This window comes from Neodiprion fabricii, chromosome 1 (genome assembly GCF_021155785.1).
Source record: "Neodiprion fabricii isolate iyNeoFabr1 chromosome 1, iyNeoFabr1.1, whole genome shotgun sequence".
In the NCBI taxonomy this organism is placed as follows: Eukaryota; Metazoa; Arthropoda; class Insecta; order Hymenoptera; family Diprionidae; genus Neodiprion; species Neodiprion fabricii.
In genome coordinates, this window is record NC_060239.1 from 6,933,509 (window position 1) to 6,952,889 (window position 19,381).

The 19,381-nt window shown below is 41.0% G+C and overlaps 3 protein-coding genes across 16 annotated transcripts in view; 2 read left to right on the forward strand and 1 right to left on the reverse strand.

The window, feature by feature from the left end:
* Positions 1-19,381, reverse strand: part of LOC124177144 (disks large 1 tumor suppressor protein) — a 301,091-nt gene that overhangs the window by 38,821 nt on the left and 242,889 nt on the right. For all 14 annotated transcript variants that reach the window (XM_046559275.1, XM_046559205.1, XM_046559224.1 and 11 more), the window contains one exon: positions 19,062-19,194. In XM_046559275.1, coding sequence (XP_046415231.1) covers positions 19,062-19,194 — 133 coding nt within the window. The remainder of the gene's footprint in view (positions 1-19,061; positions 19,195-19,381) is intronic.
* Positions 7,134-8,944, forward strand: LOC124177284. Its single transcript, XM_046559475.1, has 3 exons — positions 7,134-7,231; positions 7,996-8,207; positions 8,323-8,944. Exons 2-3 carry the CDS (start codon positions 8,010-8,012, stop codon positions 8,734-8,736), a joined length of 612 nt encoding a protein of 203 aa, XP_046415431.1. The 5' UTR covers positions 7,134-7,231; positions 7,996-8,009; the 3' UTR covers positions 8,737-8,944.
* Positions 14,025-15,268, forward strand: LOC124177289. Its single transcript, XM_046559487.1, has 3 exons — positions 14,025-14,092; positions 14,329-14,576; positions 14,666-15,268. The coding sequence occupies exons 2-3, from the start codon at positions 14,364-14,366 to the stop codon at positions 15,005-15,007; spliced, it is 555 nt and encodes a 184-aa protein (XP_046415443.1). The 5' UTR covers positions 14,025-14,092; positions 14,329-14,363; the 3' UTR covers positions 15,008-15,268.

Sequence of the window (19,381 nt, forward strand, 5' to 3'; positions counted from 1 at the left end):
GAGAAAGAGAGAGAGTGAAGAATAGGAAACTTGGAATGAAATGGAATGTAATGACAAAAGTTCAAACCTGATTGTATGGACGGATGTTATCGCATCCTAATTCACAATCCAGTCGTCATATACCGTGGTGGTAGTAGTGGTGGTTAACAGGTCACTTTTTTGATCAAACGATCGACACATGGACGAAAAGTTCGTACACGAAACTGCACCAAACCACAGAAACAAATAATTTCGAACGATAAAACATTATTTCGAGAAAGCACACACTCAAGGAGTCGAACGATAAGATATGAAACGAGTTCGAACCGAAGCGAGATTTCTTTGTTAACGTCTAACCGTGTAAAGACGAGGAAAAAACACGCTGCACGCTTGTAAACGAAGCCTCCGATAAATAGACAAAAACTGAAAAATAAACCGCACGATTTTTGCTATTTGAACGACGCGTGAGAAAGGAAAAAAAAATGGGATTCAGCAAACGCGGCAACGTTCGAGCAGAAACGAACGCGGCGATCGAGCCGCGAGTCCGATGAAAAGTGAGCAAATACTCCCGGAGTGACGAAGAGTCCGCGTGTTACGCGCACGGAGAAGGAAATGGCAGGGAATTTAGCCGCATCACGCCTACGCAGACACGCTCGAATATGCGCGTGTTTAGCACGCTCTAAACGGAAATCCCATCTTCCTTCATCTCGACACGATGCCGTATAATTACACGCGATGCGTACGTGCGAGTCTACGTGTTGCGATTACCTCCGTTCACGCACTTATACACGCATCGACGCACGTAACGTACGTAAAACGCGTCGAGATGATTGATCATCGCGTTTCGCGCCAACTTTTCATCTCGCAATTTTATAGCCTCGCCGAGTCACCGCGCCACGTGTTCGGCTTACAAATTCACAGATTCTCGTCTCTGGACTCGCCACCTCGTTCATTCATTCGTTCGTTCGTTCATTATCATCGATCGCTTCGTTCGGTTGTTTGTAAGAAAAACTTCCGAGTCCGTGCAATGTACAAGAGACACTGTATCAAGCACGACAAGAGGGAGTGGTGAATTGATTTTCTTCACGTTGCAAAGTCCCGTGGCTCCGAGGATAACGGAAGGCACGGGCACCTGAGTCCCGCATCCGATACTCGATCGAACGCGTTTAATTTAATGAAACGAGGAGACCGGAAGTCGACCCTCGACGCGTCGCGGCGTCGTCGGCTTTCAACGCGCCGGACTCGCGACAGGTTCGTCGTATAAATAAGTACAGGCAAGTTACTCGGCTCGCTTCGCGACCTGCCTTCACGTATGCTTGCGGTTAATCACGCCCGTCAAAGGCACGCGGGTTTCAACCGCGTGTGCGTGTGGCTGTACGAACATCGTGCGATGTGTGCGATACGCGTGTATTGTAATTATTATTGTACAGCCTGTCGCGACGAGAGGGGAGAGGATTGATTCATAGAAGCTTGACAATATCTGCATGTATCATTATTGCATTACTCATCGTATACGTCATCAGCGCGCGTTATGCATGCCACAAATGTGAGGTTATTTCATTTCTTTTCTTTTCACTTTTATTTCGTCTAGGTATACAAACGGCGACTAGTAAACGGGAGTTTTACCAGAAATCCAGACGTGATTTCTTATCTATCGGTGAGGTCATTAACCGCCGCCTTCTCGAAACTGTACATAATTATCAGCTAGACTCAATTACTCGATGGATGTGTATTTCGTGCAAGGAAATTGTAGAAATTATTACACGTTCGATTTTCCTTGTTCGATTATTATTTTTTTTATTTTTCTTACTTTCAAACCTGTTGTGGGATATAGAAATCTTGTCCAAAATTGCGGAGAAAAATCAGGAGCATTGATGAATTTGACCAATTACGTGATTTAAGTGCGATTCGAATATAATTGTGATATATTGAAATGCAAAAAGAGAGCGATATATTCAAGGAATTAGGTGACACAATTGGTACATGTATTATTGTATTAACAAAAGGCATCTTTCGGAGTGCAACGATAATTCATGTTCAATGTCGATGAATAATTTACTATCGATAATTGCACAAGAAATAACAACGTGTATTAATTCATAACGAATCCTTGATATTACCTAGTTGCAGATGTCATAATAATCGCTTACCCATTCAGGCGCACACAATAATATTACAGTGCATCAAGAGACAAAAGCACAGATGTTAGCCAGAAGGCTGTAAGTAACGTTGTGTGTGCAACGTGCAACGGCATTATACACGACGTAATTTTATTTATCTAACACGAGCATGTTTTACGCGTTTTTCCATGCGTTTTTTCCATGCACAAGGTACCCGTTTCCACGACGATCGAGTGGGTATGCGAATGCGCATGCGCGGAGTACTGAAAAGACTACTTTTCGTACTGCGTTCATGCGCTGTCGCCAATAAACACAGCGAATAAATCTGACATTACGCGAGCCTAGCCTCAATTTCGTATTTCGTGAAGAAGCGCGTAACGCGTAACATAATCTCGTTATATGAAGAATCGTGTGCATCAAGGACGCAGCGATCTTTTCGCCCAGCGTATTTGCAATGTTCGTCTTCGGCTCAGCTACGACTCATGTTGCAAACTCATACCCGGCCCGAAAAGACCGAGTTTGCCTCCTTGTTAGACGATATACTATTTGTATGGTAATATTCTTTTTTAATATTTACTTCACGTTCAATTTTACAGCTTCGATCACGTAACTTCGCTAGTGATGATAATACGGTACACACGTGATACGGATAATGGAGAAGATGCAAGGTTGCGTAAGGCCGCGGTGTCTGCGTTGTGCAGTCGAGCTGCAACCGAGCTGTGAAACATCTTCGTTTCAAGGTGACGTTACGTTGCGCCGTCGTCTCGTTCGCCTGCACAAAACTATTATTCTTGCAAATAGTTTTCGCGCACGCGTGACTCGAGTAAAAAATTAAAATTACGAAGACGTCTTCGCGTGGTTGACGAAAATACGATCGTCGCGTCGCTTGTAAGTTTTCCAAATAATTCTAGCTCGCGACGAATCTCGGACGCACGGTGCCTAATGGAATTAAAACCGGATCGGAGGTTGAACGAACGTTTGTTCGAAATGAGGTGAGGTGCAGCGACGAAGTCGTTTGAGGCAATGAATGCGAATGACGCAGGGTTAAGCGCTAGAGAAGCCGAAGGAGACTTTTTCGTGAGGGTAAAGACGTAGAATTATGAGAAAATAGAACAGTTGGAATATCGAATAGAACAAGGACGCGAGAATCTGTTCTGTGGAATTCCGAAATGAATAAAATCCAAGTATGCAACAGTAGAAACGTAGAAAAGCCACTGTGAAGGAGTGCAAAAATACAGAACCGTCAAACTTATTTAACCAACGCGAAAAGCGGTCGAGAAGCTTTCCGCCCGTCTCCCGACCTCGTCCTAGTTTCGGAACTGGATTCGATGAAATTTTGAAACCCGAAAAGTCCGTCGACGCGGAGCACAGCCGCCAACTCGCCGAGCTTACACGTTGCAGATACGATTTCGTGAATTCTCAACGTGGATGCACGTCGTTATCGTGCGTCAAGCTTTTCTAGTTTACGAAGCACAGAGCTTACAGTTGCGCCTCGTTTGTTAACGCTGGCGAAAACTCCGTAATGTCATTTGCATCCTTGGCTGGGGTGTCTGCGATATCAAGCAAAGCCGGTATTTCCGGTTATTCGTTGCAGGGCTAAAATCTACGCGTTGTATGTACGAATGCGATCGTCGTATATTGTACATCATTTTTCGGTACGAAGCTGTCAACAGGGGTGGCTTTGTTTTCCGGCATTTCCTTGAAGAGGTTCTCTCGTGCTTCGTAAGGGTGAAAATTGTGAGGTTACCATATCAGCGTGGCACCTTTCAAAGTTTTTTGTAAGAAAATTCATTGTCGCTACGCGAGAGAAATATTTTTTGTTTGCAGGGATATTCTTTAATTTTTGATTCTCATTTCATCAAATAGCTACACCGACTGTGATGATGATGATGATGATGATAAATGCTTCTCACCGTCAAACGCTTCACACCGCTGCTCATCGGCTGCGAAGAGAACCTCATCGTGACTCAAGATTTGAAGACTGCGATCGATCCCCCAGGGTATATATATATATAGTCGGTAAGGATTCGCCGATGTTTTTGATCACGTGACATCTGCTCTTGCGATTCGGCGAGTCGCTGTTGGCGCAAAATTTCCGATATTGTTGTTTTACGCGCACCGGGAAGATGACTCAATGACCAGCTGACGCTACATTTTCCGCTCAAACACGGAGCGCTGCAGTTTCGTGATCGTTTATTCAACCTTACGTTACTTTTTCCAACGTATTACCGCGAGAATCGTTGTAGACGATATAAAAAATCTCTCAAGAATTACACAGGGTCTATGTTCCATTATACAGCGAGATAATTCGATTCATGCAATTCGAGACAGATATCGTCCTGGACAGACGGAATGTCACTCTACAATCGAATCAAAGAATCCGATGACAAAAAATATGTAGAAGGCGGACAGAAAATTTCTGTCGAATCGGATCCAGGTATTACAACGCAAACTTAATCCACTTCGTCGTACATAAAAGTGTGAAAAGAGTAACCGTCGACTAATTGTCCAACAAAATACGACGTCAAGGTTGGAGAACAGGTTGAACGTATAATTCACGACGCATTGCCATCCACGGCTCTAATATTTCCACGAAAATTTTGCTGGTTACCGAGGTTAAATGTTACAAATCATTGGCGACTGTTGCAAGACTTGCTTAATTTTTCCGCTTTTCTCTCTTTCTTTTGCGCTCTGAACTACATCCACTCCAACACCTTGAATCCCGTCGACCTACGTTGTTTGGATTTTCGCTTTCATTCTTTTCAAGTTGACAATGTGGCTGGAGTTGAGTTGCAAATAAGGTTCTACGTGTAACACAGGAATAAAACTCGATTATTCCCTTCTTACATAATGTGCTATTCTTGAAACAGGAGTGACGGAGACACAATTCACTCTTCGGTGATTGACCACCAAATATACATTAAACTTCCAGCGTCCCGGCAATCAACACCGTGCAATATCAACGGGGTGTAAATCCAATTTGAGTTAAATCCGAGGGGGCACTGAGGGTGGAGTTTTCTGACTTCTCGACAACGACGAAGACCCACTTGATTAATTCAGAGTTACAGGGATCCAGAGCAGAGATAGACGACGGAGGGGAAGAGAGGGGGAGAGAGAGAGAGAGAGAACGGAATCGGATGAACCGGAAGCCGCGTAGCGATTCATCACCTGCTGAGAGACGCAACACGCGGAGATCCCTTGAACCTCGTCTCTTCCCGCGGGTGTTAAGAGGTCTCGAGACCTCGTCATGTAGTGTGTAAGTTAATTTCTTAAAGCACCTGGTCCAATAGCGTGAAGCGTCGATACAGGATATACCTGAGGATCAGGTGATAAGTTCGTGATAAGTTCGAGCGCCGAGCCGACTGAGCGAATCGCGTCTCGATTTCCGGGATTGCTAATTCCTGGACGAGCCAATAACTCTGACAAAGAACTGAGTCCACATGGTCGTGATCTCGACTCGATCTAACAGTTTAATGAACGGTAATCGAATGCGACGGATATTTTCAGCTTTGGCCTATTCGGACGCTCCTAGGCGAAACCCTCGGTACCGCCTCATCTTCTTTTTCTCCTACTTTAACGCTTCTTTCTTTATACACGCGTTCACGCTTTGAAGCGAAGAAAACGGCGGTGCTCGATGAAAACTTTCTTGAGTTCGTGAAAGTAGACGTTTCGATAACGGCGTTGTACCTATTTGTTTTTTTTTTTAAACGAAGCTTCTACCTCTCTTCTCTCTCTTTTCCTCTCTCTTTCTCACTGCCAATTAGCGATCAAAAAATGATATTAAAAAAAAAAAAAATGAATTCCCGGACAAGTTTACGTGACAACATTTACTGTTAGATACCGTTGAAATAACCAATATTACTTGTTTCGTCGTTCATTTGTTTTCACGAACGTATACACCTATGTCAAAGTATTTGTCTACGCCGGACAAACTTCACACGGAATGAAAAGCTGACCAATAAGAATCTATCGGGTTGATCGTCTTGCCGCCTTTCTACCCCCATTCGGTTGAATTGAAAATATTTCCCCTCTTAGGGAGGGGCTGTCTACGGCAATACTAATCGGAGGTGTGCGGTAAAATATCGCGTATGACTAAGGGTTTTGTTTCTATAATGTGTCAGAATGATCCAAAAATAATATAAAATTATAAATAAACTTTTACACCAGCTTTTCGACAACATTTAGATATCATTGAACGAATCAATGTCAAGTATTTTTCATTTATTTATTATCGCGGATATGTTTGCTTGTTCAATTGGCGATCTACTAGGTAAGCGGGCACTCCGCGTCTCCGTATTACGACCGAGCGGATCGTCGTTACTTTCTTTTATGACACTTTCGAAATGTAAGTCAACAACGCAACGGTGGGTGAGTGAGAATAGGTGAAACCACCTCAGCCGTAACTGACAGGCACTGCCGAATATATAATATGACACGGACGACGGAAGGCGTTAAAGAATTTGACTAAATGTCACGTGGGTGTCAGAATACATGACCAATTCCCCAAAATATTCCTCCAACTTCGCCGAACATTTGATTCAACGAAGATATTAACGGGGTTTGTTGTTTGGCACAACTTTTCATTGTGTGCGAGTTTTCTCCAAAATTGATATGAATTGGTACGTTTGTGACTTTAACGTCAACAGTGATTGTTCCAAAAAGTTGGCGCGCCGTAAGGTGTGTATGTTTTTCGTTAAAATAAACGCTTGAAACTTGAGGCTTGTAAGAGTGGCGTTCCTGCAACAGCTGAGACAAGAATCGGTCATGATTGACGTCGACATATTTCCTCTGCAAGCCGAATGCGGAAATATTTATTTATCTTTGCGAGAGTTGAAAATTCGTAATGAAGTTTAGAAAAACTGGATTCAAAATGACAGACACGCACAAATAAAAATGCAGCTCACAATGTCCGAGCGAGAAATACATCACTTGGTCATAGAGCTAGTTGCCGAGGTGAGAAAAAACATATCAAGTGTAAGACAAACCAAAGGTGTTGTTGGTGTCTGATTATTGAAAACATCGGAGAATCGATGCCGAATGTATATATACAGCGGAATGGGTGACAGTATAAAAGCTCGAGTAGGATAAGGTATTGTTCGCCACCAGTGATCGGCAGCGCGAGATATTTTACGGTAAGAAACAATTATTATCATCATCATCGTCATCGTAATAACCGTAAAGGGTTGTCACCGTTTTCGCAGTCACAAAATTCCCAGACTGCCCCAGGTCTTCCAGTCTTTGAATTTCTGTTTTCCAGATAGATCTTATTTCTACTAATAAGTTGGAATTATCTTACGCGAAAATTAGACGGTATAACTCGATACGTCATTTTTACTCTCATACGATAAACTTGAATAGCTGACAGTGAAACGTAAGATACGAGTTTATAGTTCTATATATGTGTCTTATGCACAGTAGAAAAAAAAAAAACAGACGGTGTGATTTTTGCTTTTGCTTACGTAAATTAGAGAAAAGTGAATTAATTAAATCGTGTCTTTTCTCTTTTCTGTTGAAGAAAAATCGATTTTCATAAAGCTGATTGAAAACAACGAAAATATGACGGTGTCGCACATGCTCTAAGAATAAGACAAAGTTATTTTCATTGCAAAATTCGAATTGTATTTTAATTCCCTGAATTTTCCCGGTTTCCGAAAATCGTGAAAACCCTGTGCTCGCAAAGCCATTTGTAGTAATGACGAGAACCAAAAATCGAAACATGTCCACGGAATAAAAAATATTTTCCTCGCGTAAAGAGACTCGTGAATTTTCTCACAGACGGAATTTTTAAATGCTCCACATCACATGTGACGGTGAACCTTGAATTTTGACCCTAAAAAAAATTGCAAATATCCGGCTTAAGCAAACGTTGAAATACATATTTTACTTCTGTCAACAGGTTCCTCCGCAAAAATGTTTATGAAAATAGTCGTCCTGACCGCCGTCCTAGCGATAGCACAGGATGTTAAGGCTGCTATTGAGCCATCATACTGCGATAATAGCACTCAGGCCGGATTGCAGGGAGCTATTGACGGGACGATGAACAATGTCATCACAGTTCTCGTAGACCTGGGTTTAGGAAACAGCGATATGAACAACACGTTGGCACAAGTAAGAAATAACGATATAAAATTACTATTAAAAGGGGGATTTGGTCATCCTCGATTGAATTAGACAATTTTTTACTGCGCGGAATTCATCATGTACCATATGCTTCGTCTTTTAGATTCAAGTGTATCTGCTTGACGTGTTAAACTTGGTGGTAAATATCTCTGGTTCAAGTTCAACGTCGAGCACGTCTTCTAGTATTTTAAATCTGTACATCTCCATTTTCGTAAATCTCCTAAATATGTACATCGATATGTCAGTCGGAGGTAACAATGGAGGTACCGGTTTATCGTGCGATGATTACTCTTCAGCTGTCGACTCTTACAATTCATCCGCCATAAGTAATATGACGAGCATGGAAAATCAAATGTCAAACGATGTGTATATTGATCTTTTGGGTTTGCTAGTGATTATCGTCAACTTGGTAGTCGACATTATCGTTCAACTATGCATTACTATAAAAGCAAACCTCTTAGGTTTAGTCAATGTCGATGCCGACGTCAACCTCAACGCCGTCGTCAAGGCTTTGTAGATACTATCCAAGTAATACATACATATATATATATATATATAAAGAAATAAGAGTCATCGAATGAGAAGCGAAAATTCGCTGTTCGCGTAATAAAATATTTCAACCACTCAACCGGCAAGCAAGTTTAATATTTGTTGGTACCCTCTTCCCTGTAACTTTCGTATCCCATGTAAATTTTCGTATCCCAGACACTTTGTTGCAGAATTCCTAGTAACTTCACGCGTGATGAAATATTTATGCTGCATTTTCACAAAGGCAGAGTGTGAAAAGAATTGAAACAAGCAATAAGGATTCATAGTTATCATCGCGATTCCCTGACACGCGAATACCGAGATCAGTGGTTCCGGTATCCTTCGCGAATTTGGCGGCTTGCTTCCTTCACTCCGTAACGCGAATAAGCCTCGCGATGGATGACGAAGGAACCTCGAAGAAAACTCGACGGTCGCTTCCGGCCGAATGTCTCGATAAATTTTTAGCTGCTTACCGTGCCCCGCTGTTTCAACAACTGAGAGCAGCCGTTGGTTCATAGCCGATGTTACTATCTAACGAATCGTGAGAAAATAAGCTGCTTTTAGCTTATTTTTGGAGTATGGGGCTATTTTTATCGTACCGGTTTTTGCGCGAACTAAGCCGGGACGGAAGTACGCGCGTGACAGCCGTTTCTAACTGTGTCATATGAGAAGCCCACGTTTGAAGCATGTAACATGCACGTCAATTATGTCGGTATGAAAACGGCACAACTGACAGCAAAAATCTGCCCGGTGAGAAATTATTATACACCTGAAAAGAATAGAACAATATCGTTAAGCATAAATTGAAAAAACAGATTGAGCTTTCCAGCGAAACTGATTGAAGAAAATCGGTCCGGAAAAAAAAAGAAGAAAAAACATCCGATAAAAATAACACAAGACGTGAAGTAAAAATTATTGAAATTATTTCACAAAATGACGAATATGTGGCAAACAGCGCAAATCGACCTTGTTCAACAAATACGAAGAATTGTGGATCGGTGTTCATGTGTCGTTCCCGTCACCTACCGCCTGCATCCCGGAGACGCCAAAAACTTGAGAAAATTCATCGAGTAATAACCCTGGTATAATATGCCGACCGCGTTACAAATGCTGTTAATGCACGGTTCAGAAAATAATAGCATCTGTTTTGTTACAAATTGTAATCGGCCAATTGTCCGAGAGTGCTCAAAGAGTACTCTAAAAAAGATGTCGAGAGATGTCGCGAGGACTTTTCACCGAAGTCTTTCGGACGGAAAACCATGGATCACGTTTTGAACCGGCTCACGGTAACTTCGGTTCCGTGGATAAAAAAAGAAAAAAAATGAAGAACCTTATCATACGCAGATACGGCAGAAATGAAACGTGGTTGTACATCGGATACCGATGATGGTAACGATGACGATGACGATAAGAATTTTGATATAGATTCGAAATGATTTTTGTAAACCCTGGGTACAATATCTGATTTGATATTTTTTTGTTTTATAGTATGAATTTAATGGTCAAGATTGATTCATGACCATGATTATTGCATAATAAAGTAATGCAGCAAATTCGTAGAAGTAGGATAATATTGAATAATACAGTTGATATCAGAGTATGTTTTATTTCAGTAAAGATCGCGTTTCGGGAAACTTGTATCAATTCGTAAGCTAGCCTCACGAAATTTCCGAAAACCAATTTTTATTCAAGTCTGAAAGGTTTTTGGCACAGAACTTTGCCGCGTTAAATCTCAAAATTCGTTTGTAACAATTTGGACTTTGGATTTGTAATCAGCGATTTCGAAAGCCCGAGAATACTAATTTTGGTTAAAAATCGATTTGTGTTTCACGTATGAGCTTGCCATTTGTATACAAAAATTTAGACTTCAGATTTGTAATCATAGACCTCAATAACGTCCCGATGTACCAATTGTCAATGAAATAAAATCGTGTGTTGCGGTGTTGGCTAGCTTTTCGGAATTTGAAATTGAAATATCGTAATACCGTTACATTCTATTCGATGATATTCTCGAAATTGGAGATCGAAAATAATACCTCCTCAAACAAAAATGAAAAAGCTCCGGTGGTTTAATTTCCGGAAATACCTGGATATTAATAAGCTGCAATTGTTAGTAATCGCAGTAAGTTGTTTGACGAACGCCGGCTGTTTATAATCAGCAACGAACACGAAATTGTCGAGCAAAGCATGTCGGGGGTGGAGTGAAATCAAAGCTTCGACGGCTTCGACGTGCGCGCGTTACACCCCGGGGTAAATCAAGGTGGGCGTAGCCGAGCGTTCGAAGGCAAAGTAATTCGGAAGAAAGGAGGCGATCCGTGTCGTATGATACGACGGTGATCAGATCCTCCGGGGTAACTCGGCGATCATTGTGACGCCAATCCTCCCCAAGGACATCGATAGTGGTAGACGAAAAGGATGGAGTTGCATAAGATGTTGAATATTAAAAATGTATCTGAAGATGGAAGAATATCAAACGAAGAAAATAAAACAACCGGTGTACATGAATAATATTTTAACAAGAAGCAGCTCTCGGAGTGCAGCGATGGTATAAGCACGGCAGTACCAACATATATGTCGGTAATAATAATACATATAGTTATTCATAGCAAATACTTTGTTTTTACTGATAGCGGGTGTTGTAATAATCGCGTACCTATTCATGCGCACACGATAATATTAAACTATATTACACGGCCAAAAAAAACAGATGTTAGCCAGAAAACTGTATCAGACGTTCGACCGAGCTGTGAAATATCTTCGTTTCAAGGTGACGTTACGTTGCGCCGTCGTCTCGTTCGCCTGCACAAAACTATTATTCTTGCAAATAGTTTTCGCGCACGCGTGACTCGAGGAAAAAATTAAAATTACGAAGACGTCTTCGCGTGGTTGACGAAAATACGATCGTCGCGTCGCTCGCAAGTTTTCCAAATAATTCTAGCTCGCGACGAATCTCGGACGCACGGTGCCTAATGGAATTAAAACCGGATCGGAGGTTGAACGAACGTTTGTTCGAAATGAGGCGAGGTGCAGCGACGAAGTCTTTTGAGGCAATGAATGCGAATGACGCAGAGTTAAGCGCTAGAGAAGCCGAAGGAGACTTTTTTGTGAGGGTAAAGACGTAGAAATATGAGAAAATAGAAGAATCGGGATATCGAATTTACAAAGACGCGACAATCTGTTCTGTAGAATTTTCGAAATTTACAAAATTCAAGTATACAAAAGTCGAAATTTAGAAAGGTCAGAGTGTAGGAAAATCAAAATACGGAACCGTCGAATTTATTTAACCAACAAGAAAAGCGGCAATATTACATTTCAAAATGAAAAACACCTTACTCGTCAGAAACTCTGGTGAACTTTTCTTTAAATGAAATGATCTATTTGTATAGTCTTTAAGAAGAAAGCGCGCGTCACAAATCGCATGATCGCCAAATTATTCCGCAAGTGTCGATTGTCGGTCTCGGTGGATATTTCATAAACATCTCACAATCAGCGAGTATGAAATTCTCGTTGCATCGTAGTTTCTAACGACATTCACGGCGATGTGCCAAACTGACTGACGGATAATCAGATAGGACTGACAAATAATGGAATCGTTGGGTATTGTACATCATTTCTCGTGACGAAGCTGTTAACAGGGATGGCATTATTTCCCAAGGGTGAAAATCGCGGGGTTACTTTATCAGCGGAGCACCTTTCAAAGTTTTTTGTAATAAAAATCATTCTCGTCACGTGAGAGAAATATTTTTCATTGCTAGGAAATTCTTCAATTCCCCATTCTCGTTTCATCAAATAGCCACACCGACTATGATGATGATGATGATGATGATGATAAATGCTTCTCACCGTCAAACGCTTCACATCGCTGATCATCGGCTGCGAAAAGAACCTCATCGTGCCTCAAGATTAAATACCGTTGCCCAATCCACGGTATATAAAGTCTTCAACGACTTGATCAGTTAACTCAATGACCAGCCGGCGCTACACTCGTCACTCGAAAACAGCGCGCTGTGGTTCTAATTAGTCTTGCCAAACCATTAATATCATTGCATATTAATCAAACGGCCCGATACGTAGAATCAATTTCGCGTCAGGATACAGAAATGAAAAAAACTCGATTCCTTAAAAGAGGAAGTACGAAATGAGAAAAGATAAGTCACAATGAATCGATCAACCACTAATTGTAAATATAAGACTTCCGGTGGTCTCGGAACTCAAACGCCGTGCAATATTAACGCGGGTCTAAATCCAATTTGTGTTGAATCCGAGGGAGCACCGAGGGTGGAGTTTTCTGACTCCTCGACAACGTCGAAGGTCCGCTTGATTAATTCAGAGCTGCAGGAAACTAAACCAGACACAGAAGAGAGAGGGGGAGAGAGAGAGAGAGCGGAATCGGATGAACCGGAAGCCGCGTAGCGATTCATCACCTGCTGAGAGACGCAACACGCGGAGATCCATTGAACCTCGTCTCTTCCCGAGGGTGTTGAGACGTCTCGAGAGCTCGTAATTCGAACGCCTAGCGATCACTGCGAGACTTACGTTCGAAAAATTATAGCGAGTCGATCGTGATGTGAAAAGCCGTTTAAAGATAGTAATTCCTATGAATATTTGAATATTATACACAATGTAAATGCAACGGCGAGCATTCGAATGTAACGTATCGAGTTATCTAAATATGGAGGAACGTGATTAAAATCGAATCGCACCCACCTTCGTCCGATAAATGATCACTTCCTTGTTCCGGTAAAAGAAAAATGTCATTTCACCTTTCAGCGAAATGAAACCCGACTCGATACGTGCATAAAAGTGATATAGCAGCAGCGGAGAGACTTTATCGTGGTTCGGAAAGGCGGGAGCTGAGCCAGCGACATTATCCCGAGAAGGGACCGGGGTGCAAAAACAAAAATATTTTGTACGACGATATTTTTCTTCAATTATATGAATCGAATTTTCCTATGGAAGAATGGCGTATATACCCCTTACAATTCTCGAGATATTTCAATGTTCTCTGTAACGATTCCCGCATTGATACGTTGCGAAAGTAATAGAAGGACGAATAAAAAAAAAGAAAAAACGTATATAAAATTGCAACGGTCGATTTTTGAGTGACAAGTATAAATAGCCTCAGCTGGGCATTCAGTTATTCGACCGAGGGGAGTATTGAAAAAATATTATGAATTTTTCAAAAACACAAACTTACGCAATCGTACAAGCAAACGTCTTCGTAGTTGGAAACATCGGAAAATCGTTGCCGCCTATATATAACCCTGGAGTGAATAACATTCTTCAATCGTGAGCAGGACGAGGTTCAATTTGCAACCAGCGGCGAATAGTGTAAAGTATTTAAGGTAAGATACAATCATCGTCACAATCATCTTAATCATAGTCACGATGTATCTGTTCGATAAAACGAGGATCAAAATCTCGGCAATCTCCGTCAAGTAAAGAACATCCCTCTCACGTAAAGAGACTCGCATATTGTCCCGCACATGATTTTAAAGAGTGCCACTTAGACACGTTCCGCGGTAACCCTGCGATTTTGATTCTTGAAAATAAATCTAAAAAATTTCGTCCCTATCGACAGCTTCCTGGGTGAAAGAAGAAAGAAAAAGAGAAAAAATGATGATAAAAATAGCAGCACTGATGGCCATCGTGGCCATGGCACGGGATGTCAGTGCCGACGTGACGGCGGTTCCATGTACCTCGAACACTACCTCGTCGATGAAAAATGCCGTCAGCGGTACAATGAAAAACTGTGAAAGTGGTCTTCTCGGTGTTAAGGGCCTGAATTCGTTGCTGGCGGTCGATGTAAACTTGAACCTAAATGCACTGGTATGAAACAACACAGTTCGCGAATTACTACCGTAATTAAAGGGCGATAAGGGGATAATTTCGTACTTTTCCAACGTACTGTTTTTCAGGTCGGACCGCTTTTGAATAACCTGGTTGCGGAGTTGACGCCGTTACTGTCCTCGGTCCTAATCGACGTCGTCGAACTCTTGAACACGGTCCTGACCGCCGTCGTTCAGATCGTCAATGCGGTGATAGAACTGCTCGACGGTCTGCTTTCGAGCAACGAGTTCAATTCGCAGACAAACAGCGCAGTCTCAAACGCGACTAGCCAAGTTCAATCCATGTGCGGCTGTAGTTCGACCGACTCTTCGACCGACTCTTCGACCGGCTCTTCGACCGGCTCGCTTCTTACGGTCGTAGTGAATGTCTTGGACGGTTTACTCGGGGTAGTTGCGAATATAAATTTATAGAGTCGAATACCTAGATACACGTTTGCAGACAAATTATCTGCACACTGCGGATACGGCGAATGGTACGATGATGATAGTAATATAAAGCATTATCAAAGTGTGAAATGTTGTAGTAAAATTTGTTGCCATAAAGAAATTAAAAAATAATGCCAACCATAAAGCAAATCGCAATTGAATCGGCAAATACGTACAATGCATATATTGTTCATATTTTTTCCTTGTACGATTAATAAACGAATAAATAATCCCTGGACAATGCAATGGTCGAAATCATTCCTCGGAAAGAGATTTAATTTCTCGTTACAACTACGCGAGACGGTGGTAAAATTAATTTTTCTGCTAAATGGCAAGAAAATAGCCGCATATATGTATCGTTTCGTCATCGATCACGCGATTCCCGAGAGGTTTTCAGGGTTTCACTGTTACGTTACAGCTACACACACACGCGCACGCACAAACACCACATGCGCGCGGCCAACCGCAGACCGCCGAACAGAAATTAAATTTGTCCGCGAGGAAGCACAATGAAACGTACGAATACGAAGGGCTGCTGGGGATTAGCGTCCGATGAATTTTCCGTCTCATCTACTGCAAATTTGATACACGGAACGCAGAACCGTCTCCCTCGATCTCATCCGCGACCTCATACGTAAAACTGACGTACAATTTTTCCGTAGATAAGATCGAGTCCGTGTTTAAGAATATTTTGAGTATGAAATTTTGGCAGACTTTAAAATTGCACAGATTCGTGCAGCAAATTTGAAAGACCTGAGTAGACGGTGAAAAAAAAAAAAGGGAGGAGGGAGGGGAAACTGGAGGGGGATAATGATTTGAGGGTAGAAAGATGCAGGCGGGTAAACGAGTTCTTGGTGAGAGAAAAAAAAAATAGAAAATTGGTATACCCGTGACATACGTGTGTATAGGTATAGTTTCGACCTTTTCAGACGAAAACTCGGAAGCTGTCGCGGAGGGTTGAATAGCCACGGGAACAAAAAGCTCGGAGCGGTATGGCTCTGCAGTCCAATCAGTGACAAAATTGCGACAATCTACCGGAGAACTGAGAGATGAAGAGATAAAGAGAGAAAGAGAGACAGCCGAGGGAAGAAATTACACGGTAAATTTCCTCGCCATTGTTACGAGGGCTAGAAATTTTCATCACAGAGAGTAAAAATGTGAAAGAAATTTTTACCGATCGGAGAACGGTTCGAAGAAAAAAGAACAGCGGAAGGTCGTATAGAAATTGAAATCGAAAATTCCTAGCACCTAGATTTTTCTCTTAAATTTTCTCAACTGTCGAAATTCAAAAATGGTGGTAAAATTTTCCGAACTATCAAAGTACGGATAATCGATGTACATTTATCCTTTGCTTTCCTTGATATGTACACAACTTGATACACGTGTAATATATACGCATACATACGTGTCAGTCTAAACACATTATGCATACACAGACTTTTTATTAATGTAGAAAATACTGCAATTAGCCAGGTTTCTTGGGTAACAAACTTTTGCATACTGAAATTTAATTTTCAGTAGTTACTCGAAGAGGTTTTCGCGAGAATTTGCGCACCAGAGGCCGGGAAAAAGATTTATTATTACCCCGGATAAGTAGCGGCCAACATTGGCGCTAACATCCACCACAATTTCTAAACGCGTAAAGCGTAATTACTCTTCCCGCAAACATACATATGTATACATAAATATATACATATACAGAAACGTATATGTACCAAGAGTATTACATGCGAATGAAAGAGTATCATTTCTGATCCTCGTAAATCATCCACCATTCCCTTGAAAAATGTCACCCTCATCGTCTTCCTCGTTATCGTTTACACGGTAGTCGAAGAAACACATATTTAAAAAGAAGAAAAGAAAAAATCTTCTTAGATCAATTTAATTTATATTCAATAATTTCGTTGCATCAAAGATTAAAAAAAAATATATATATAACCGTATAACTAATGATATTTAGTGTGAATAGCGACCATATACCTACCTATAATATATACGCGCGTGTTATGTACATAAAGGTATCTTAAATAACAAAATAAAATAAAAAAATCAATAAAAAATGATGCAAACAACACGGCGTAGAGGATAATGAGAAAACACGAAAGGTAAAGTAAGAGTAAACGTAAACATCGAAAGCACACATTTCCGTTTGTTTAACGTAGCTGTATACCTTTGTATGTATGTATATACAGGTATAAGCGATGCAGAGTGTAACGAACGACGCAAGGGATCGTGATTAGCTCCATGGAGTGTAAACTCGGTTCAAGTGCTGTCTTTCGGTCTCCTCGTCGTGTGATCAATTTAAAATCAACGACAGTTTTCCGTGAAACGAAAATACCGATTTCACTGAGCGAACGACGCGAAGGAAAACGAGAATTGGAAAAGAGCGAAAATCCAGGAAAAAATCTCCATAACCGAGAAAGTAAAAGCTCTTCGAATCGAATCTAAGTGAGCAAATTAACGATCCCAAGAAGGAGAAAACACACGTTACCTCCGTGTATTAAGAATATCTCGGCAACTAGTTTGCAGAGTGAGCCTAACTACATTTTACAAATTAACAGGAAAAAATTATACAGGAAAATAATAATAATAATAATAATAATAATAATAAAAAAAATTGGGCGATGATCGATCGACGCACAGCGGTAATAAACCTCTACCGCAGTATCGTACGTTTGAATTTCATGTGACAAGCCTATTCGACGCGGATGCAACACCGCTGCTGTATGTTACGTGTAACGGAGTGCAGAACCCGCAATTCGATAAACCCTTAATAGCAATTAATGGCAATTAGCTCACTGCACGCGTATCCATCCTCCCTCTCCCCCACCCTTGCCCCCGACCTCATCGGTCCTTCGTCCCTTTCGCGAAGCTCTGATCGTCGAACGGAGCGGGCAAACTGCTCCGACTGTATAATTAATTCCGCGCGAACCTGCGGGATCTGGATGACGACATGGAACGTAGGAACGTTTTGTGCACTGGGTATAAAATCAAGCGAGAGTTTTTCAAGGGAATTATATAAAAACTAATAGTCTTTCATCGGGTAATGACGAATTAATTGTACGTATCTAAACGAGGAATGATCTGTCGTCCTCATGTGAATCGTAGACATTCAACGCAACTTTTTGTTGCGTTCGCTATTCTTTTAAGCTTTGTTAAACTCGACAGCCCGGCATTATGTGCGACGTGTTTGAAAATTTTTTTCGAGAGTTTGCAGTCTGATGTAATTAATAGTATACATGTATATGTTTGGTTCGTGGTGTATAATATACGAAACGCTGCAAAAGCGGGAAGTTTGCCGGCTGACTGTGTACAAGATAATTGCCCATTAATTTAAATTAGAATATTGGGAGCATTGCCAGAAAGTCTATACAATATATATATACGATCGATCTGATTACGCAATCTGCATTATATGTGTTATACGTAGAATAATGCAGCTGTCGAATCTTGCGCGCGAGTAAGCTGCATTATATATATTTTGCATACACCGTACGTGGGATGATTGAGATTCATAAATTATTTAAAACTACAGATCCTGACGGAGGTGTTTGCTCCCAAGCGTACCTGTATACAATTTTTTTTTTTTTTTGCTTTTGGCGTTATTTATAACGAGTGGAATTTGCTGTTTATTATTCTTATTTTCGATCCCTATACGAGTCGTAAAAACAATATTTAAAAAAAAAAAAAATTTTTTTGAACTTTTTATCACCTTACAAACCAGTTGGGTTACTGGAAGTGATACCGTCCGACGTGTGATTTAAATTTTTTGGGGATACTTAAATCTTTTCTTCGTAAAGTGCTCATATATATATATATATATATATATATATATATATATATATATATATATATATATATATATGGGTTCAATTTTGGTGTGACTGTAGTTCTTAGAAATTTCAAACCTCACACGAATGGATGTATGAAGTTTAATGCTAGTAAAGGAGAGATAAAAACTAAACGCAGAAGAGAGAATGAGAGGCAGGGTCGGCTGTAGAAGGGTTGCTTTTATAAAATAACAATATATCAATCTTACCTTGAGATGTCTTCCTGTGAAACGGCGCGAGGCGTCGAGGCTGTATGAAGTGCAAGCGAAGAGGCGTGACGTGATTCTTGGGAATAAGCTAACGAATTATTTTCCAAGGCTGAAACCGAGCCGTTTTGTTTCCCTGTTTGTGAGACAAAAATGGAAAGAAAAACATCAATCATTTGTCATTTATATCGTACAATCATCAATGAATTATAAAAATCGGTACCATTTCTGTAAGATTTGTTGGTTTCTTTTTTAATTAAATCAGTCTGAATGAAATCAACAGAATATGGCCAATTACGTATAATTTGATATGCGGATGAGCG

Coding starts and splice junctions, on each gene's coding strand:
- LOC124177284 (XM_046559475.1), top strand. CDS start 8,010: ATGTTTATGAAAATAGTCGTCCTGACCGCCGTCCTAGCGATAGCACAG. Junction 8,208..8,322: donor TGAACAACACGTTGGCACAA/GTAAGAAATAAC, acceptor TTCGTCTTTTAG/ATTCAAGTGTATCTGCTTGA.
- LOC124177289 (XM_046559487.1), top strand. CDS start 14,364: ATGATGATAAAAATAGCAGCACTGATGGCCATCGTGGCCATGGCACGG. Junction 14,577..14,665: donor ACTTGAACCTAAATGCACTG/GTATGAAACAAC, acceptor ACTGTTTTTCAG/GTCGGACCGCTTTTGAATAA.